This window comes from Gordionus sp. m RMFG-2023, chromosome 5 (assembly GCF_954871325.1).
Source record: "Gordionus sp. m RMFG-2023 chromosome 5, tfGorSpeb1-WG-v2, whole genome shotgun sequence".
Lineage (NCBI taxonomy): Eukaryota > Metazoa > Nematomorpha > Gordioida > Chordodea > Parachordodidae > Gordionus > Gordionus sp. m RMFG-2023.
The window spans coordinates 21141328-21165092 of NC_088779.1; the positions used below are offsets into that span (position 1 = coordinate 21141328).

At 29.6% G+C, this 23765-nt stretch overlaps 1 protein-coding gene across 5 annotated transcripts in view; it reads left to right on the plus strand.

The window, feature by feature from the left end:
- Positions 1-2020: 2020 nt before the first annotated feature.
- Positions 2021-23765, plus strand: part of LOC135929446 (E3 ubiquitin-protein ligase UBR5-like) — a 46427-nt gene continuing 24682 nt past the window's right edge. For 4 of the 5 annotated variants that reach the window (XM_065466033.1, XM_065466036.1, XM_065466037.1 and 1 more), the window contains exons 1-30: positions 2021-2113; positions 2157-2283; positions 2325-2398; positions 2444-2735; positions 3244-3457; positions 4000-4225; positions 4845-5122; positions 5574-5827; positions 6046-6171; positions 6371-6484; positions 6602-6759; positions 6965-7465; positions 7680-7783; positions 8199-8347; positions 8410-8523; positions 9766-9886; positions 10417-10580; positions 10766-11252; positions 11606-11782; positions 11844-11991; positions 12818-13194; positions 13402-13540; positions 13684-13936; positions 15610-15847; positions 15951-16167; positions 16968-17251; positions 20086-20262; positions 21536-21669; positions 21793-21968; positions 23556-23730. In XM_065466033.1, the coding sequence (XP_065322105.1) occupies positions 2052-2113; positions 2157-2283; positions 2325-2398; positions 2444-2735; positions 3244-3457; positions 4000-4225; positions 4845-5122; positions 5574-5827; positions 6046-6171; positions 6371-6484; positions 6602-6759; positions 6965-7465; positions 7680-7783; positions 8199-8347; positions 8410-8523; positions 9766-9886; positions 10417-10580; positions 10766-11252; positions 11606-11782; positions 11844-11991; positions 12818-13194; positions 13402-13540; positions 13684-13936; positions 15610-15847; positions 15951-16167; positions 16968-17251; positions 20086-20262; positions 21536-21669; positions 21793-21968; positions 23556-23730 (6060 nt within the window). In that variant the 5' untranslated portion in view covers positions 2021-2051. The remainder of the gene's footprint in view (positions 2114-2156; positions 2284-2324; positions 2399-2443; positions 2736-3243; positions 3458-3999; positions 4226-4844; positions 5123-5573; positions 5828-6045; positions 6172-6370; positions 6485-6601; positions 6760-6964; positions 7466-7679; positions 7784-8198; positions 8348-8409; positions 8524-9765; positions 9887-10416; positions 10581-10765; positions 11253-11605; positions 11783-11843; positions 11992-12817; positions 13195-13401; positions 13541-13683; positions 13937-15609; positions 15848-15950; positions 16168-16967; positions 17252-20085; positions 20263-21535; positions 21670-21792; positions 21969-23555; positions 23731-23765) is intronic. The other variant, XM_065466034.1, reaches the window with a different exon arrangement.

Here is a 23765-nt window from a genome sequence, read left to right on the forward strand (position 1 = left end):
TGCTTTATATAAACTTCGCTATCTGTCATTAACCTGTAAAATATGGCATACGCGAACTCTAAAATTTGATCCAGATAACCAATGTTTATTTATATTAAATTAATTATCATTTTTATTAAGCCATTGTGGCCTAGTCGGTTGAGTGCATGCATTATCGTAAGTGAGCGAATGAACCCGTCTCTTAAATATATATAAAAAATGGGGTTTATTGCATTTTTAGAAAAAATACGCATGTTTATCAAATATTCTGCTGTTTTGTAAATTGCTTTATGTCGACTAAACCATATTTAACATTGACCACAAGTGTACTTCATTTTCCCAATTATAAAAGAACTCCAAACACAATAAAATGTCAATATATAGATTAAAATTTGTAGCTTCATATCTATATAATTGAAAGATGGTGAGACTTGTCTTTGGTATAAAAGTATTGCAATAAAGGTAAAAATTTCTTTGACATTTTTGGTCATTAAAATTTTCTGGTTAGTTTATCTGAATACCAGTTTATTCTTTTAAATTTTATTCAAGTGTCGTTTACAATTGGTCGTTTATGTAATATCAAAATTTTCTTATTATTTATAAATTTTCTACATTTTATTTGAACATTAAATTATTGTGTCAGAGAATTTATTAGGTTTCTTTCCGTATGTCTTATAAGAAACATTTCATGATAACTTGTTTCAGAATTGACTTATTATTTAATGTCTAGTGACTGCTAACTCAATATTTGCTAGAAACATATGGTCTAAGCATTGAGGTTTCGCTAATAGATGTTTAAACCTTAGTTCCATCTATGAGAAAAATCTTCAACCATGAGTGATATTGTTATATAATATATTGAGTAAGCCGTTTTAAAAAATAAACACAAGCATTTTGCATCACTTTTACTAATATTAACCATTATAGATTTTAATTTCGTCATTATTTTGGGAATTATGTATAATATTCAATTTTTTTTAGCTCCTACCTAGTCTTAGTAATTTTTACATTAATTATATTAATAACAGAGAAGATTATTTAGAATTGCTAATATTAAAAGAAATAAATATATGCTAAATTGAGAAGTTTTTTTTAAGGGATCTAGCAAGTATCGCAACCCATTTATTTATTATAAGCTTTTGACAAAATATAGTTAATGTTAGAGTTATTGAGTTGAAAAGGTTTGAGCACCATTGTAAAAGATAAAAAACATAGTTGAATCTAAATAAACAGATGATTAAATAATGAAGCATATGGAAGATTAAAACAAAATAACAAAATTTATGCTTTCTTTTATTCATCTACATTAATTAAAAATATACTAATTTATCATTAGAAAATAATATAGTAAAAACTTATATAAAAAAATAAACTAAAAAAAATTCTTTTCAAAACTTGAAAAGTATAATTATATATACAAAATCTCAAATATATACCCTTCATATAAAATTTACATTTATTAAATATTATCCTCATTTACATAGTCTATATGATATGAAATTAAGTAATATCGTAATAATTCTTCTAATTTGAATAAGACATTTTTTGTTTAAAATTATTCATTTAATTGTTACAACAAGAGTGCATTATAAATTCGAAAGAAGATAATATAAATCAATAAAACTATCGAATAGATTTAAGAAAAATACTAAATTTTCTCAATATATGGGAATAATGTTATATTTTAAAGTAATATTTATTTAAGTTGAATAAAAATATATAAGAAAATGTAAAAAATATTTTTAACTTCTTTTCTTTTCTGTTCTCTTTTAATTTATATATAATTTCTATTCTGTCAAGATAATGTATGTATAGAAAATTTACCTTTAACATAATTATATGAAAGGGATGACATTATAATATATAAAGACTACCTATGTGCATAATAAATAATAACAGTTATCAAATCTCATTAAATTTTAAATTTTCAATGCGATAAAACTATAATAATAGACTTTGTAAGTTATAATCTCACTTATAAATTGACTTATGAATCTGATATAATATTTTCCTTCTGGAATCTTCTATAAATTTAGTTTTTTTATCGAAATTTTTGTTTTTCTGAAAAAGTGATGAGTATAATTTGTTCAACACTATATTCTTCAAATATAACACCAGAAAAAATATTTGAAAGGTATTAAAATTATAAAAATTTATCATTCCTCATATTTATTTAGAATAAAAGATGCAGCACAGAAAATATCAACCAATAATTATCAGACTCCAATAAGCTTTTTACAATTGGGGGATTTGAAAATAAAGAAATGCTTAGTTGATAAGCATTATTTAGCATTTCTTACTGAGGTTACTTTAAAATAAATTATATAATTTTATATGTAATTTAGGATGGATACATTTGTCGAATTGAATATAATATCAAAGCTGAAAAAATAGAAAACACCCCCCAACCTACCAAAAAGTGATATATTTGTTATTAATCTTTCTATTTATTTTTGTGTATTAGACTTCCAAAAGAATTTAATGATAACAAAAATACTAACTTAGGTGGTTCTAAAACATCAGCATTATCATCATATTCTAGTATTTTTTTAAACCAAAATTCAACCACTGCACTAACAAAATCAAGAATTCGTAGAACTATACCTACTACTTTTAGAAATCGATCTGGAAATTTTTTACTAACACATCGTACCTTAATACCTGCTTCAAGTGTACCAGAAGAGTTTATAACTCAAGCACAAGCTGTGCTTCAAGGAAAATCTAGGGCTGTAATTGTTAGAGAATTGCAAAGAACAGTAAAATACCTCATATTAATAAATAATTTAAAATAAAAAATTGCATGAAATATTTACACTTGACCGTGTCTTAATTTTTTTAAAAAAATAACTTAAAATGATTAATCTAGACTTTTTCCTACTATTATGCTATGTTTACAAATCAAAATTTAAATATCAATGCAAATTTTAATACATAAGGAAGGCCATTATTGCTGAATAAAATAAATGGTAATGATTTTTGTGAATTTGTAAATAGATGTATTTATAAGAAATGGTCATGAGAATCCCAAAGTATCAATTTATGCTTCAAAAAATTATTGAAATACCCCCCCCCCTCTCTCTATCACTATTGACTGACATTTGATTAATCTTCAAGACATCTGATTTGAAGTTTAAAAAAATTTATTTTCTGATTGCCCAGGTAAAGAAATAACAAGAAAACAAAGGAGGATAAACATTTTTATATTTTAAAATCATTAAATTATACAATTAATGCTTTTTTCAAATTATGCAAATTATCCCTCAGAATCTAGACATAAACATGGCTGTTAACAATCTCCTAAGTCGGGAGGAAGAGGAGGAGGAAGAAGAAGAGGAAGATGAAGGAGAGGGAGAAGAAGATGATCCAGATGGTGGTGATGATCTGACAACTGCTGATGATAGTTATGACCAAGATGCTCCCCGGGCAGATGATGTTATTCGATATGATGTTGATAATAATTACATCATGGATGGGGATTGTAATGAGATTTAATAAATGTCTTTGAATTAATTTTTTTCCTTAATTTTTTATATTATATTTTTAGATTGGAAATCTACAAAGATATAAATTGTAAAACCAGGTCTAGTTTAAATATAGAACCATTTCCTGCCCAACAATATTTTTTATATCCAGCATGAATTTTTTGACCTCTTTGAATAATTTTGGTTGTATTTTGTAAATAGTTACAAAGGAAAATCGAAAATATGAAATTATATTGCCTCATTGATATAATTTAATCAATTTATTAATATCAGTCTGTGGCTTAGGTGTGTAAGTTTTTTTAAGGCATATTTTTGAGTTTTTAAAATCACCATTTTAGATTTGACATAGGATTTCAGGGTTCTGCCTTAAATGATCCCACAAATATTAAAATTTTGTATTATAATAATTTGAAGAAAATAAGTGACATGTTAATTATAACACATAAACATTTTTTAAGATAAAATTTCGTCTCATTTATTTATATAATTATTATTATCCCCTATTTCTCATTTTATTTAATTCATGCGTTCATTGCAGATGACAATCATCACACTCGTCGTTCCTACTTTCCATTTGCCCGTCGTTCCAACCCACCTAGCGCTTCTAGAAATGGTACCACACACGCCCCAGTCACTTTAACCCCCAACCCGACAGCTACCCCAGTGTCAGACGATCTCGTAGCACTTCTTGATGGAGTTGGAAGCTCAGCCTTAGCCAGGCTGACCTCATTCAATCTAGATCAAAATAATCACAGGAGCACAGGGTTTGCTTCAATATTTAAATATCATTAAAATTTCAAGTGTGTGACTTCAGTGTATTTACAATTTCGTGGATCCCAAAAAATTTAAATCTATTTAAAATCTTTCATCTACCTTTAGATAACTTTGTTGACTGATATTATAGTATTCTATATCCATTTTTTAAAGTTTTTTAGGAGAGCAATTCAAAATAAAATTGTATTTTAAATATCCGATCACAATGTAATTATGCAAATTGATAAAAGACTTTCTATAAAACGCTTAATAAAAATGAAATTAAAATATAATTAGAAAACTATGTATCCCCCCCCCCCAGCCATACTTCCATTATATTTTATTTTACCAGATTGAATCTTTATTTATTGAATTCAAAAGATTTGATTCATTCTTCTGTTTTTTATTACGAATGCTTCATTCATAATTTTTAAATTGAATTACCTATTGGATCTTTAGTATGATTGTTTTGATACTTTTCCATTATCTTTTTGAGTTATAACTACTTTAATTTTATTATATTAGAGTCATCAAATAAACTCTTCTCAAAATATTCTTTTGCTATGCCTATTAATATAGACCTAAATGCATTTTTTAATATATTTTTATATTATATTTTATTTACCTAAGCTTGGACACAGACGCGAATATTTCAGGAAATAATAATCAAGCCAACGGGAAGATCGCTATCAAGAAAAGAAAACGCGAAGAGATCGTTAATAACTTGGACGATAACGCTGATGATGTTGGCGAGGGAAATATTAATGCCAGAATCCGTGATAACTTTAATGGTGTTGATACGACTGTTAATGCTAGTGGGATCGCTACTGGAACAGGATCAAGTGGTACAACCACTTCTGGCCGATCTTCAAATTGGTTATATTATACTAGGCAGCTACCCTCTACTGGTTAGTAAAAAAATCTGCTTAATTTCGTTTGTGGTTAAGTAATATGTGCTGACCCAGAATCAGGTTAGACCTGGAGCAATCCATTAAATGGTATTTTCAAAATACAGCTAAAATAATTTAAAATACGAAATTTTAAAATTTCGGTTGTGAAATAATAGAAAAATAAAATTAAATATCCAGGTGGGCTAAATAAAAAATCCAGACTGGGGTTGTTAAATAAAGGAAAACTAAAAATGATACCTTTGCAGATTTCTGATAGATATTATCATCCTGAAAGTTAATACATCACTATTATTAACCAAACCACCACATTAGGGATATCTACTATTCTAACACTTAATATTAGGTTAAATGTTTTACTTTCCACTATACCAATAATTTACCAAATAGCCAAGGAATTCTGAATCTTTGAAAAAACTTTTATTTTTTTTTCAAATGAAAATATTAAAAGGGGACAGAGATGAACGACGTACATCGGTGAGCACTATAACCAAAGAGAGGAACAAATTCAACGACAGCACCTTTAAAATCAACCTGGATGATATGAATTACAAGATATCCTCAGCTAGGAATAAGAATCACAATGCCGTCTCGGCTAACTCTAGCCATGGTAATACTACCAAGACTGTTAACAATAATTCTGCCATAAGCGATACCAATTATTCTTTGTCCATTTCTGGCAACCTTAATTATTGGATGGATAATGTAATGATATTATATTTGTGATATAAATTGATTTTTATATAAAAAGATATTAAATCAAAAGCTTTTAATTTGATAATAAAATTCGGGTAGAGGTAATGATTTTCAATGATTCTATCTGTGGTCTGGCCTTAAACAATTTTCTGTCGATCAAATATATTTATTTTGTTTTATTTTCGCCATCATTTTGATTTTAAAATGATTATTATTTGTTTTTGAAGGAAAATACTCTGATAAAGTTTTCTGATATGTCAGCCACAGAATCGGAACTTTTGGGCGTTAGTGTAGACTGTAAACTACACCAGTGGCTTTGGGATGCCAAATCGCCATTTTACCTGCAACTCGAAGTAATTAATATAATCATAGATTTACCTATATCGTTACCATGAATATTGGTGTTTCTTTTAATATAATATATAATTTTTATCTAGAGTTTATAGATAAATAAAATTTTAGATTTCTAAAAAATGTACCCTTTTTAAAATTGTGCACTTAATTAGCATTTAAAAATATTTATACTTTGAATTGAATCCTCTTAAATATTAGGATAAAACGCAAATTTTCCACCCAAGAACTGTTGAACTCGGTCTACTTAATCAAAATATAATAATGATTTCTTCCAGTAAAATCAGGGTATCTATCATTATTGAAACGGATAAGGTATTGATTGCATTTTATTAATTATTATTAATTAAATACCCTAAATTAATTAATCATTTAATTATGTTCATAATCCTATTATCAATATCATCTGGGTTCTAATTTTTTTAAACGCAGATTGCCACTTGGTTTGATCCTACTATAGCATCCGTGGCTAAAAAGTTTGAACACCCAGCCACTTTTTTCCCCGAACTGAAAAATGAAGTCATAAAATCCATGGACGTTTGTGATTATTATACGATGGTACTCACAGATTCTGGCAAATTGTTTTGGTGGTACGTTTAATGTTTCTCTTTTAAAATAAAATGTAAATTACGAAGAGGCCTGTGAAACCTGCCCATCCAGAAAGCTTAACCCACTGATGAGTCGGGTATAGAAAAAAAAGATCTCTTGCAGGCCTCTAATTTAGAGTAGCCTTCAATAAAACAATTATTCAATTTCGTTTAATTAATTATACATATTCATACTATTTTATTTCAGGGGATTCATGCCACCCAAACTGAGGACCAAACTTTCCGAAAAACCTTCATTTTCTCATTCTTCCTCCCTCCCTACTCCTCTGCTATCTAACCCTGCTCCCCCGTTTCCCGCTACATTTACACCGACAGCGCCTACGATAATGCCTCATGCTCTCAACAGCGCCTCCTCTTCCCATCACACGGCAAGCCATATATCAGCTGGCTCACTCGTCACCTTCAAAGCTCGCCCGACTCTCCCAGCCGGTGCCCTAGTATTGTCCTGTGACTCGCCTAGTGGTAAACCCGCTCTAGCTATACTTCAGCAAAATGTGCAAAATAACTTCACGCAGAATTCTCAAAATACAAATAATTATAATTACAAAGGGAGGAATACTTCTGCGGAGATAGGCGAAGGCCAAGAGGATGACAAAAAGAATCTCGAGGAGAAAAGAGACCGAGATGTAGGCGAAAAATGGGTTAGACAGGCCCTAGTTAAAGTGGTGACTGTTGATGAATACATGGAGTGAGACGCTTCATTTGATATTTTTTTTAAAATTGAGTCTTGATCCAATAATTTTATGTCACTTTTCACAGACAGCTTGAGGGCTTAACCCTTACACCTCTTTTCTGGAGTAAACATTTGGCATTTTATAATTTTTAATATGAGTTAGAATGATATTTTTATAGAAGAAAAAATGTCCTTTTATGATGTAAAAAAAATTTTTTTTTAATGTTAGGCTGCAAGCTAAAAGACTACTCGCAAATACAAACTCAAATTTCGATGAGGAGGTACATAGTACGCCTACCGATAATGTAATCGACGCTTCAATGCCAATCAAAAGTTTTGATAATAAATTTATTATTTAAGATAGGTGAAATTTTTTTTTTTTAAAATTAACATTAATAGTTTGTCCGATTTTATTGTGTTTTCTTAATTTGTATAAAAAAGATTTTTTTAAAAACAAGCTGAATTTTTCTTGACACTATTTTAATTGAAAAATATATCACATATAAAATTTTCACGCACTTAATACCTTCTTATTCTAGTTAGGCAATTAAAAAATTACTCATTATTAATGGCCTAGCCTGTATCGCTAAATTAAAAAAAATACCTAGACCACCTTGGTGAACGGCTTGGTACTTAGATTATAAATAACATACTTGTGCTTCTATTTTTAATCAAATTAATTAATATCCCCCTCCCCCATATAATCTATTATTTATCTTGTTTTTTATAACATTTTTTTCAAAAAAAGGGAAAAAATATTCTGAAAGGTCAACTTTAGATAACTACCAATTAGTCGAAAATTCAAAAAGAAATTCAGGTAAGTTAGAACTCTGGAACGTTGACGAAATGATTGTTTTGGAAGACAATTATGAGTCCGTCGTTGGGAAAGTTATAAAGGTTTGAAATTATTAATAAATTTTTTCATTAAATATTTATGTGATTACATTCTTTTTATAAAGGTGGACGAGGCCTACGCTATAGTACAGAATCTAGGCTATAAATCTAGCGATTTCCATGACGATCTCTCATCCATTTTGAGGAATTGTAAAGTCTTGAAGAAAGATGACTTAATAGTACACTATTAATTTTATTTATTTATGAACGATAAAGGTTGTGTAAAACTTTCACATAATTCATGCGAAAAAGCTTAACAAACAAATATTTGGGGTCCTCACAATATTTTTTTATAAGCCCTCTATTTCCTATATAAATTAGTGTTGTTAAACCGCTCAATTCGAGCCAATTTTTAAAAGAAGCTAAATTAATATTTCAACCAGTGAAAATTATGCAAGCCTAAATATTTTGCTCATAGAAGGCACATAGGATTAAATATCTATTGGCGACATCACGACGCTTAGGTAATATTTCCCTGGCTAAATTTTGATTTAGCCGTTTTTAAAAATCGGCTCAAATCGAGCCGTTTAACAACACAATATAAATTCTTTATAAAAATGATATCCTTAAGGCTTCACACCATACATTGTAAGATGGGCGCCTGCCATTTCTTAGCGAGTATGTTGAAAACTAGGACTGTGTTGATTCACAAATTTTTCATCGATCCGATCCGATATTTTTCGATATTATTAAAACCCGATCCAATATTTATATTAATATTTATTTACCATCTATCATTGTATCAATGTCATAAATATATCAATATTTTCTGCTTTAAAAAAACCAACCAACTATGAATGACTTATTTTATTTTTCATAAGTTTATTCTCATTTAAAATATTTGCATTGTTTATGGGTGAATGTAGTGTTGTTAAACATCTCCATTTAGCCGATTTTTAAAAAGGGCCAAATCAAAATTTTAGTAAATATTATTACCCATGTCTCGAAATTTCGCCAATAGAAGTCCAACCCGTTTTGATATCTTTGGGAAAAATTAATATAAGCATGGGAAATTTACTCTAGGCCAAAATTTTAAGTTTATCGTTTTTAAAATTGAATAGAGCCTTTTAGCATGTGACTCATTAGATATAAATTCTTTTCATCTTACAGATAATATAACAAAAAATATTGCAAAATTTTAAACTATTTTTTAAACATTACAATAAATATTGTGTATTAGTTCCTTTCTTTAATTTATTATTATGAAATTATTTATAAAATAAAAAAAATGATATGATTATCAAAAAAATATTGGATTGGATCAGGTTTTACAAAAGATCGACCCTATCTGATATTTTTTGAAAAGGCTAAATATCGGTGCTGATCCGATCCGATATTAATATCGGCATAGCCCTATTGGAAGCTAAAAATGTGAATTCGCTTAATTTTTAATTATATTATTATACTCTTGACACACAAAGCCAATATCGTCAAATTCGCACCATAATCATATGAAGAGATCGGACTGCTTTATTAAAAATCCTCGAAGATTCAATTTGCCTAACAATTATGATATTGTATCCTTTTCGATTGACCCTATCAGTAATCAATATTTAACATATTATATTATAACCACAAGAGAGTTGGGATAGGGGCGGGAGACGGCGTTAAATAGATTTTTCTCACCATCGATGATCGCATATTAATATTATAAAGAATACCTCGCATAATCTGCTATATTAGAGGCCTTTGGGTCCAGATGAAAGCTAGCCCTGGGTCGTACTAGACCCTAAAATTTTATAAAAAAATATATCCAGGCTGAACCGATTTATTGGGCTGGGTTTTATACTTTAACCGGATTTTTAAAAAATATATTATGTTTATTTTTAAATTTTATCTAATGACTATTTAAAATATTTGGTTTTAAAAAATACGGCCTGACATTGGTATTTTTAAAAAAAAATTTTTTAGACCCGGCTTGTGTCTATTTAAAAAAATTAAAATACTGCCCAAACCGTGTACCCAGGCCGAGCTTAGTGCAGGTCTCTATGTATTCACTTCTTGTAACAATCTACAAAATAAAAACAAAATTAAAATGATTTTTATATTTTTTCGTTATAAAAAAATTATAGAAATTCAAGCTTTGGCGAAGCACAATATAACGGGGAAATTGCATTTTCTTAAGGGGCACTTTGGCTGTTCAAATAAATTGGATGTTGAGAAAGAAACACCTTTCTTAGCCTCGAAGTTTTGCGGGGATAAATTGTCAGCTCAAATTTACACCACTAAAACTGACGTAAATCTGAATATAAATATTATTAATTCTGTTCTGATAGTAATTTGAAACATTTATTTTTCCAAGTTCAAAATTTACCAAATAAATGATATAATTTTTAACATTTTATCTACACATATATAATTAATTACCATAATATCCAATAATAATAATTATTTACACCAAATAAAACTTTTCTGGGACAGAAATGTAATCTCACGCTAATCCGAGACGGTAACTCAGCCCTCTGCCCCTTTTCTATAAGCGGCAACGATTTTACGCAGGAATGCCAACCCATGAACTCTTTGCCCCTCCAATGCCTACATTTGGTTAGAGTACCATTGCCTAATCTAATAACCACAAATACTTATAACAGTTCTGTGTCTAATACTAGCATAGGCAATAGTTGCATGACCTCTTCCAGTTCTAGCAGTACCTCTATTCCTATCTCATCCTCTAGTTCAGCCTCTTCTAATTTGAACAGTGAGATAAATAACAATACTAATAACTATAAATCATCGTCGTCAAACACGAATCACCAAGCCTTGATAATTCTAATGTGTTTTGAGCCATCACAACTCCTTTTACCACTTCTGAGATGCGATTATACCGGGGTTTTAGGTGCCATAAACGCATTAGATGATAACACCTTGGAGATGGGACTTAAACCTATCATAAACCTCCAGAATAAAGGTTTACTAAAACTTGGTTATTTATTTGAACTTTGCACGAAACAAAAAATTGAAAGTTTTTAAATAGTAATTTAATTAATGGTTTGCATAGTAGTATCTTATAAAAAACTAAAGATTTATATTTACACGCAACATTCAAACAGCTTATAATAAAAAAGTTTAATAGGGTCTATATTTTTTTGCTATATTTTTCCCACTTTTTACTTTTTAAATTTCCAGTCTCTATATAAGTGGGCTCTTAATACAACTAAATAGTTGATTTCAGATTAAAATAATAAAAACAATCGTAAACTTAACACCTCACCTCGTACATTAAATATTTTTTCTATTTTTTTGCCTCTTCCACACGCACAGCTAATATCAGTGACGAAGATGTCGAACAGGGCATACTTAGCGTGATAGAATCGACAAAATCAACTAGAATTCAAATAATTCCGGACAACGAATATTCTGATTGTAATTCCAATCCTTTACATCTCCTGGCCGACTTGTGTAAACCGACGACCGCCAAAGATGAAAGTGTATTCAAAGGTTAAAAAAAAATTAATTTTGTTATATAAATAGCCAATAATTTGTTATTCGCATAAAAAAGGTGAAACCACTTCGCGCATTTCCAATAGATTATCGAATTCTCTCGAAAGATTGACGCGCATGGGGGATGCCATGGATTCTATACTTAACGCCATGTCCAGTTGCTCTTCCCTTGCTACGACCTCCAGCAATTCTCTCATCTCTAGAAAGTTAATAAAAGTGTTTTGTTTAAAGGAATCCTCTATTTTTAAAAAAGTTGTTTAAACTGTGCTGGTTAGCTTTAAAATGGTTTTTTATAAAGAACGTATTCCTGATTTCAAATTCAAGAAAAATTAACTATCAATTTAGTTTTATAAGTCTCCTTTCTACAATCTAGTCATGAGCTATTTCTTTTCCATTCACAACCAGTTTTCGCTCTCACATATTGTTATTTTTTTATTTTTTATACGCCTCTTGCTATCCAACGTCTTATACCCACTCAAGGCTAGATCTTCCTTTTTTTCCTCCCTATCCCTGGCCTATATAAGCCCTCATTTTATTTTTAGTATACTGAAATCTAGTTATTTCATTAATCAGGCACTCACCTTTGTCGTTATTTTATAGTTGAAATAAAATTTAAAAAGAGTATTTACGACAATCCCCAATGATTTGAAATCTTTTTTAACATAAAATCTTTAATAAATGATAGCCAGCCTAAGGACTAATTGGTGAAAATACAAAATGAAAATCTGAAAGTTCTATGTACTTTCTAAATTTGTGACATTTCTGTTATAATCTATTCAATAAGTTAGAGGAGAACTAGGAGACAGATGAAATCTAAACCAAGTATTATTTGTAAGGCCTTGGTTAAAACAATATTTAAGCATATACCTGAGTTTTGCTACTAAGGATTTGGCCCAATTCGTAAGGTTTTTTGTAGGCCTTTCATCCATATCTAAACAAATATGGTACTTTTTTTATTAAGAAATAAATACCGAAAGCAAACCTTTTAAATATTTATGAATAATTTTATTAACCCAACATAAACTCCTAAAGAAACATCCGAGACCTTATGAGAAAAGCTACCAATTTAGCTAAACAATTGCGGGACAATAATACAGCTCTTACTAATTCTGTTACCACCACCACTAATTCAACTTCTCTACTTTCAAATGCCATCACAAATACAAATATCAACACCCCTAGCTCTATCCCTAACGTAAACACATTCGTTACCGGGCAGGATATAGGCCCATTAGAGAGGGACGAATTCTTAGAAATGCCTATTTTAACATGGCCCGCTACTTCTGATACAACGTCTGCCAGCAATAACGTCGTGATATCGAAGCCTCCCATAACTTATAACAACACCAAGGAAGGGACAGAAAAAATTGACAAGATTGAGCAAGAGAAATTAGATGCCGATTTTATAAGTATTTTAGTTTTGCAAATCTTGTTATTTTATTTAGTTATGATTGTGATAATTTACAATTATATATGATAACATAATTATACTATTTTTACATCGATATAGCTAGAGTCACCACGTGATTATTTAACCATTTTAAAAGTCAACTGAATTCGATATTATGATAAATTTGGTTTAACAATTGAATTTAAAACTTAATTTTATTTTTTAGACAGATTTATAGCGAAAAACCCTGTATCTGTTCATCTGACTCCACAAGTTAGGGAAATAGAGGCCACTCGAATATTAGAATATATGTGCGACAAATGCAAGGCATTGGATGATCGCTTATACATACTTATGTCCCAAACGTATGATATTTGTTTCCTGTTTAAAAATATATTAATGGAATTGTTACCTTAATTTTTCACATGTGAACAACATAAATATGGAAATTAGTAATGATTTAGCTAAATATAATATCTATACAAACATTTAATTAATTACCTTTAAGCGACCTACTTGGCTATACTCCTTTTATGCGTGCCGTCAAGAACCGCGCTTACTATGCCGCCATGATTATGTTCGATTGTGCTAAAAGGTTGGCATTAGATAACATTAAATTTCCCTGTTACGAGAAACAGAGAGATGCTTTAGAATCTATGATATTTCCCCCGGGATCGGAGCCAGGGAAGAACCCGTTTCACACGCTTTGCTCTAATGATACCTGTAGTTTTACCTGGACGGGCAAGCAGCATATCAATCAAGTTTTTAAAAAATAAAATGGAATTTTACTATTTTTTATTTATTATTTTTTCGAATTTTATGCTTATTTAAAAGAAGTTTAATAAAAACTAGAAAATTTCACTATTTAAATTTGCAATTAATGTCTTATAATTAATAAAATTAGCAACTAATATTTCTCGCTGTAAATTTGTAAATTAATCTCCTGATTTTTTAAGATTATATTTATTTTTATCCATGAAATAATAAAAAAATCAGCGTAAAATCATCCTAAATAGTAATCTGATTTGTTACATATATGCAACGCCATTAGGAGTATAAAAATAAGATAATAATTTATCATTGAATATAATTAAAATATTATATAGAATTTCAAAATTTATTGATATATAGTTTATTTATTAGTAACAATATCGTAATTTTTTTTATATTTTATGAAATTTTTAAAATAATCAATATGTATTGGTTATATCATGTGCTACTTATATATCCTCCAAATTTACACCGTCATCTTATAATAACAGTAATTCTTGTTAAATACATAAAAGTTGTTTCACTTAGTAAATAAATGGACTAGGTAGGATTCTACTTGTACCCATCTTTTACTTTACTAGGGGATTTTTTTAAAAGTGTTGTAGGTATTTCCCGTCGAAATGTATGTGATTTTTTATCATCAGAATTAACAATTTCATAACCTCCACAAAGTAACCATAAAATCTAAAAATAGGACACCATCATTTTTTATCTCGTATATTTATTCTATAAGTTGATGATACTGTTATTGCCCAGATCAATGCCTTCTATATATGAATTTATGAAATTAAGTTGCGTAATTTTTATTTTTAAGAAAATCTTTTATGAGAATCTTCCCACGTTGCATAGAGGGCTAAGTGCTTTCTTTGCCTGGTGCAACTGTGACTACTGAACTTTCATTTTATCGAATAACAAGTATTTTAATTTTTTTTTCAAATCGGTAATCGTAATAACCTCTTTCCTATTTTTGCCATAACCTTATTATTTATATGGGAGAATTTTCAAGTCTATTTTCTCTTATAGTCTCAGTTGGGAAAATTTCAAGGTTTTTCAAATACCATAAAAGTTTTTAAGATGTAAAAAAATATAAAGAATGCAAACAAGGTACTTCGACAACTTTAAGTAGTAACAAATGTACCTCCTAATCCAACGAGCTATAAGAATGAAATCTATAAATAGAATTTTTTGCAGATATTGATCGTTGATCATAAATTGGTTAACGCAGATCGGTTACTAATTTTAGTAATGCATCTTGGACGCACACTTTTGATAACATTAATTCCTAAATTCTGAGAGAAAGTTAGTAACTAACTTTATTGAGCTAAAACAGGGTATGAAATTATAATTTAAATCAAATATACCAACATTGGCATTATTTAATCTGCAAATGAGGATTTTATATCATAATGTTTGCTAATTATTTTTAAAACTATTAAAAAGAAATAAATTGTATATAACAATAAAAATAATATTTTTTAAAATCATTTGTATATACTTTCCGTGGCATGCATTTTTAACTTCTCCTTATTAGATACACGTTATCTTTTACATTTTTTAAAATCAAAATGTAATACTTTATTAACTTTTAATACTCTCCTTATTCCATATTTAGCAAACTTTATCATATACTCTATGTTTATGACAAAATAATCTAATAAAAAAGGACATTTTTGAATGCAAAACATGTGGTCTGGTGGGTTCCTTGTGTTGTTGCACCGAATGCGCGAGCGTGTGTCACCAAGGACACGTGGTAGCCTTTAAGCGGTCTTCTCCCACAGCCTACTGTGATTGTTGGGAAAAATGCCCTTGCAAAGCCTTGCTCCCGGGATCCCAGTTCTATCGATGGGAACTTCTCAATAAAATGTTGAGCGTCGTTACCAAAGAAACCGGGATAGCTAATGGTACGAAAAAAAAGATTAATAAAGGAAGGGGTAAAGGGGGTAGAAAGCTTTTCGATAAGATAATTCACCCATTTTTTTCCTTAAAATTATTTTTTTTTATAAGAAAAAGAGGGGAAAAGTAAAAAGATCGATTCAAATATTGTGAAAGATGAAAAGATGGAAATCCAAGGAGACGATGAATATTGCGGAAAAACGAATATCGCGAAAGATGAAGAGACGGGAATCAAGAGAGGCGATAACGATAGCCATCATATTAATACTCTCGAAAATAGTGAGGGTAAAATGCTGCTTGACGGGTTATACAATCTACCCAATTATAAGTAAAATAGAATAAGTATTTTCTATCATCTTTTTTTAAAATGTAATATCAAGTGCAATCATTTTACTTATATAAAAAAGCCACACTTTACAATAGTGAAAATAATTATATTTTGGGCCCAATATTTTGTTTAAATGGGACTCTGTTAAAATTCAAGATAATTATATTCATTTGTAAGATTATTTTTTAGTATAACTGGTTTGTGAAAATGATTTTTTGAAGAACAAAAATTTGTTTTAGGAAAAACCAAATACATTACTTTTAGCTTTAACAGGTAATCAGATAATTTTAAGATTGGAAGCATATATGCCAATACCGAATTAATATTTATCTTAAATATTTGATCTACACTTCGATAATTAACAATCCCTTTTATAGCTAACTCAAGTTTTTAAAAAAAAGTTGAGCAAAGGTTATAAGCATAACAATAATCAAGCGACGATGTTGATATTTAAAGTCTTTCGTGGGGTCTAACCTTCAACATCTTTTCCGAAAATAATTAAGCTTTTTTTTAAAAAAAATGAAATTTCCTTAGAATAAATTAAATTCCCAAAGTTTATTTACACTCACATTTAATAACAATTTAAAAGCTTCATGAGCAATCTAGAGTATTTACGTCATTGGAATACTCAAATCATAATGCAATATAAATAGCCTACATTTATTTCTCTTCTCAATGCACCAGAAATCTAAAACTTTCAGTGAGAAAAATGACAAGTTGTAAGATTTCTGGGGCTCTAAATGGATCTACGCTTTTTTAAAGAATAAAATTATATTTTAATAACTTTTTTAAATTTTCAGAGGCGAGCACATTCTTCTCTACCTAGCTCAAACGGTAGGTCGCCAAGTTCTGGAGCAGAGACAGTATCGACCTTCCTCCATAACCACTAACACACATTCATCTTCTAACCATAATCCAACTACAACCTCCGGGGCCAAGGAAATAAACGCAAATAATTTGAATACCCTGACTGACACGTCCCTCCTATATGAAGATTATTACTATTTTTCCGGACGGTATGATAAAATCGACAAAAAAGGGAGAGAAAACGGATCATCTTCCAACGGGACCACGAGTCGCGATAGTATATATTTTTACAAATTTATTTTTATTTTTTATACAAGGGGTTATGTCATAAATTGAGCTTTATTTGTTGTTAGATTATTGAATGATGTGATAATTAACATTTTTTAGAAAGTCGATAATTTTTTTTCTCAAAAGAATTTAATAATTTAGATATGGGAGTTTTTTTATAATGCTTTTTTGGCCGTAAAAATACTTATTTTATAGCATGTGTTGATCTAATTTTTGAAAAACACTTTAAAAGTAGGAAATAAGCCAATTGTTACATTTTCGAAAGTGTACTGCAAAAATCTTTAGGCCCCACGAAAAATCTTATGCCCCAATAATTTAAGGCCTTTCTGTTTGCGAAAAAACTTGCACCTAAAAATTAGACTCCTTTCCCCTTATGCGAAACTTGGATGTTTTTAAAGTGGTGCCTTAGTCCTAATGGCTCAGAGCGGAACAAGTTATAATAAAATAATTAATTTATAACACAAATGAATAATGGCGTAAGCCTAGGAAAAAGACAATTAAGAAAATCCAATTAACATGGGTATATTTATAGTATATATCCCGGGGATGAATCTTTTTGGGATTTTGGTTGCTTTGAAGCTTTTTGGATGAAGTGTATCGAGTTCTTCGTTGGAAAGTTTGGGTCCAGAGATGAGAGACAGTGTTGCAAAGGAAGGGGCTAGAGTGTCCAGAGAGATCTGGCTAAGGCTATCCTCCGTAGTGCAGGGTCTATCTGGTGTGAACAAAACGTCACGGTTCCTAAAGGCTATTCAGATGCGAAATGGCTCGTTCACAGGATTGTCGTTGGTTGGGATCCATGGGATGTTTTGAGAAATTGCTATAAAGGCTTCTAGTCTATGCATAGAAGGATCTGGTGGCTGGAGATTGGGATCCACTTCTGCGGAAAACGTATTATGCTATGGATGAGTCAGTCAATATAATCGGAACCTTAAAGGCCCATAACTGGGCTATATTTGAGCTAGGGCATTAAAATTTTGATTTGTATAAAATCTACAATCTATTTAACCTTCATACCAAGTTTCATCCATTTTTAAAATGGTCATCCGAATCACTAGTCGATTTGTCATGGAATTATCCAATTGGAAGGCTCATATTGCTAGAATATTAGGCTTAGTCAATCATTTTGCCCAATAACTGAGATGTCGCAGCTCTTTTTTCCTTACTATATTATACTTAACGACGCCGTTCTCGCCTCCGTGGTGGACACTTAGCGTTCGAAAAAGCTTCACTGATAATCAACGCTCTTCAATCGCCCATCAAGCTCCGACAACATACTACTTATATGCTCTACACTGATGCTCCAGATCAATATATTGCCTCTCCTTTTGGTGATACCGGGACCTTTCTGTCTCCTTCAACGAGGCCCTCCTCATGCTTAGTATCTCAGCTTCTATTGTCCACATTAATGCTAGCTATAGGAGTTGCTGCAGTATAAGGCATATCAAGAGAAGGATCCCCTCCGATGATATTCACTGACTCACCCATTAGCATACTACGTTTTCTGCAAAGGTGGATCTTGATTTCCGGCCATCGAAACAGAACCCAAGTTTCACCCAAAATCGTCAAAGACATCAATCCTAGCACGATTCATTCCCCGGATATTTACTATAAATATACCCATGTTAATTAGATTTTATTCATTGTCTATTTCCTACACTTGCGCCATTATACATTTTGTGTGTTAAACATTAATTATACCATGTTCATATTGAAATTTTTTGAATAAATCGCGCTCTGGGGCCTCAATGCTAAAAAGGCTAAGGCATCCCTCTAAAAATCCCTATGTCTCCGATAAGAGAAAAAACTAGATCCCATTCCCTTATGGGAGACTAGGGTGCCCTCCTTCCACCCTGTGCGATATCTGTTAGTCCTTTGTTTATTTAATAACACTTTTTTATAATTTGCCCTTAAAACACCAGTTTATAAAGTTTTATGCTTAGCTTCATCCACCGACATTTTACCTCATAAAATATCAATTTAAATTTGAAAATGATACTTTCGTTGATTTCATTTTAAATTTGAAATACTTTACAATATAAAATGAATGCTATAAATAAAACTCTTTTTTTTTAAAAAAAAATGTCAGCTTAACTAGGGATTCAACTTAAGCAACCAAACTGTTAAACCGGTATTAACCGTTAGTATTTATCGAATCCGAACCTGAACCTTATACATTTTCTCCTGAATTGGGTTTCTAATGATTATCAATCAATTTTGATAGGTCATTCAGTATCAGTCATCATTATTAGAATAAATATTTACATTATAGTTAATAAATACTGCTTATTTGTTATAATTTATAAATTAGGGATATATGTAGTGTAATAATAATAAAATAAACATTAGTTGCTTTGTGTATGAAAATTTAGTGATATAATTTTTAAAAATATGCTTATTTTTCATATTCGAATAAATTTGTGTGCCATTGGTACGTTAAGGTTCAACCGAATCGATATTATTATTTTTACGAACTGAAACTCCAGGCCATTAATTTTATACGAACCTATCGATTTGAGTCAATTTTTAAAACGGCTAACTCAATATTTATCAAAATATTACACGAGCCTTAAGATTTTGCTTATAGATGATCCGATGGTTTGGATGTATATTAGCGAAATTTCGAGGCTTATGCAATATTTTTTTAACTAAACTATTGAGTTGGTCATTTTTAAAAATTAGCTCAAAGCGAACTATTTAAACACTAACCTGAACCGAATCGATATTTTTTACTTCGAATTTATGAACTAACTAATACCTTTCTCACGACCACAACAATAAATAAGTATTTCTGTATATTATTATTTTATTAACAAAACAATCAAGAAACAAATACAGCTTATACCACCGACAATCTGTTGTCCATGGTAACCGAGAATACGTCTTTCAATAGAAATAGTAGCCAGATGCCGGTGCACGATTTAGAGCCTCCCAGATTTAGTAGGCGCGCCCTTGAAAGGTTATTGGGAGACTGGGGTTGTCTTAGGAATTGTTTGAATCAAGGTGGGTTTAATATTTTAAGACTAACTATCCCTGATATTTAAAAACATTTAAGAGTAACTTATTAGAGCTGTCCTAATTCACTTTTTTATCGCAGCTCCTCTTTCCACCATTTTAATGTAAATTGCTTCATTTAATGCAGAAGGAAAATCTATATTTTTTATATCAGCTTATTTAACAAAAATGAAAAGTGATCAATATTTTGAAACGGTAAAATAACTGTGGGGAACTACGACTCTATCTTATATAGAATAAAAACGAGAAGCATTAAAACCCCTAAATGTTGTAAATTATAAGTAGGGCTGTGCTGATCTGCAAATTTTTCACCAATCCGATATTTTCCCATATTACTAAAAAACCGATCCTATATTTATATTGATTTTTATTTACCATCTATCTTTGTATCAATGTCATAAAAATATCAATATTTTCTATTTTAAAAAAACTAACTTTCACAAATGATTAAATTTATTATTTTTTTATTTTCCAAAAGTTAATAATCTCATTTAAAATATTTGCAATGTTTATGAATAAATGTAGTGTTGTTAAACAATTCTATTTTGCCGATCTTTAAAAAGAGCTAAATCAAGATTTTCGCCAAAACATTATTATCGAAGACTCGAAATTTCGCCAGTCGAATCCAAACCTTTCTGCCATCTGTGGGTAAAATCAATAAGCTTGAGTAATTTGCTTATAACCAAAATCTTGAGTTAAGTGTTTTTAAAAATTGCTAAATCGAGCTCTTTAACAATACAGTATTTTAAAATACTTGTTGCAGATATTTAACAGAAAATAGTATAAAATGCTTAGGCTATTTTTTTAAACATTATAACAAATATTATTATGAAATTTTATTAAATAAAAAAAATTATATGATTATATCTTCAATAATAAAATAACCAAAATAATAACAAATATCGAATAGGGTCGGTTTATTAAAAAACATCGGCCCTATCTGATATTTTTTGAAAACGCTAAATATCCGTGCCGACCCCACCCGACATTTAATATCATCATAGCCCTAATTATAAGACCCTGAGATCATAATGCGAAAAGGGAACACCATTACTATACGCCGGTTATAACCTTTATAGGATATGAATATGTAGGGTGTCTCTTTACTTTTAACTCATAATTAAGGATTATATTTCGTTTAATAGGAAGCAGTACAATAATGAAGTTAACCAAATTTTTTTAAAGTTTGCTTACCTATAGTTTCAGTTTACTTCATAATTATAATTGATAAAAAAAATTTTCTTTCTCTCCGATATCATAGAAGTTGACCCATCTTCGACTTCTTCGTATGCTCACAAAGTGGATGAAACTGGTCAATTTTATATGAGTACGCAGTCCGGTTCGGCAAAATTGGATAGATTCGTCCACTGTTTGATCGTTAGATGCAATATTGAGGTTATTAGATATATTTTATTTAAACTATTGGGGTTAAAAGTATTAAATTAAACGGGTGATTGCTTCTTCAAAGAAATAATACGATTCTGATAAATAAATTATAATATTCTTATATGTAAACAGATGCTCGAAACCCTTTTGAACACTCTGATACGGGAAATTCAAAACGATAAAATCCAGGGGCGTAAGGCCGATGCTAGACGGGTAGCCGCCCGATTCGTACGTTCCGTAATTAGAATTTTCGTGGTTTTTAATATGGAAATGGCACCGGGAAAAGCGAAGCGAAGGATATTTTCTACGTTAGTTATACTTTAAAAAAAATAATCCACGTCCAAATCTGTTATTTTTTAACTACTTTTCGTTATGGGGTAGTTGGGTGTGTCTGGTTGGCCGTTAATTTTGATATCATTGAATTTATTTTATTTAGAACTAAAAGTAATATAATAGAAAGTAATTTTAATTATATATGTAAACAAAATAATTAATAATTCATATCATTTAAAATTCAATGTATCATTGGATAATCGTATCCCATACAATACAAAATAAAACTAGCATACTTTTTTTATGATCTGTGATCTAAATTTAAAATTTCCTAAAATAAATATATTTATTATTATTTGACTATGGGTAGCATGGCAATTCAGAATTAAAATGACAATTATGAGGAAAAATTGAAATATATTTGAAATCTATACAAATTATAAAATTTAATCATCACATTAATATTAAATGGGTCGCCTGGCACAATTAAAATGCAGGTCAAGTTGTACACTATGTCCACTGACCTTTTTTGCAATTTTTATAACTTTGGCAGCTATAAATAAAAGTTGCACTATTGAAAACTTTATTCTTTATTATTTTTGCTTTCTTTTAGTTATTTTTTTTTTTATAATATAAATTAATCACATTATTAGGGGAAAATTAAACTAAAGTGAAGATCTTAATGAAGCCTTCTATTTCAAAAAGCCATTACGGTGGCTATTCATCAAAGTAATTGCATTGCTATTCATGTTTCTATATAGCAATGCAAGTACTCACCTTTGTTATTACCTAATTTAATTTTTTTTTAAATAATATATATTATATCTTTATAATCGTGTTTTTTTTTATTTATATGACCTTTGTTTTAAATTCCTTTATTAAAATATTTAAATAAAATAAAAGATAAATTTTAGTTTTTAAATTTCATAATCATATACGAAAATATTAGAAATATTTTGATAGTTTTATCCAGGAATGTGAACCCTTCGAAAAAAAAGGGTCAAGGTTCGGGTTCATCAATAAAATTTAAAAAAAGGGGGTTCTGGTATAGGGTTTGGAGATCATTAAGAAATATTGACGCAAAATTACACCATTTATTTTTTTTAAACATGCATAATTTAAGTAAAAAATTTAAAAATTAATAATGTTTTTTTTCTATTAATTTTGAATTTATATTTAAAAAGATATTAACGTTTACTGATTTATCTTTCGTATTTGTAATATAATGTTTATATCTTTTGGGGTGAGGGTACAATATTCCCAATATTTTACTTTCTAAAATTGATTTAAAACAAGATAAGCAACGTATTCCGACTATATAGCATATTATAAAATTATCATTTAGAATAAAATATTAATTCACATATATCACCTTCTAAAATTGGTAAAAAATTAAATCAAAATATTATCGATAAAATGGAAGTATAAAAACCAGATTTTTAAAAATGGGAAGAGATAAAAAAAAAGATTTTTCAAAAAAATTTTAATTAATTTTTTATGAATTTAAAAGAAATTTTAAAAATTTTTTACATTTTTTTTGACACCTGCTAACGATTTAAATACTTTCTTGATTTACCTTTTTCTAATTATGTTAGCTATAAATACTTTTCTCTCTCTTATAGATTGGGGTACTCTCTGCCCTTGACCAAATGCAAGCGAGCTTTTCTGGCCCTAATAGATATTAGTCTTGAAGAATTGGCCGAAACGGCTAATTCATTGATCATACCGGTACGGATGGGTGCTCTAAAACCTACAACACCATTCACTTTAGTTTCGTCAAACGTAGAAGCTGTGCAAGTAACAATCTTTCGCTGACTATTTTTTTTTTGCTA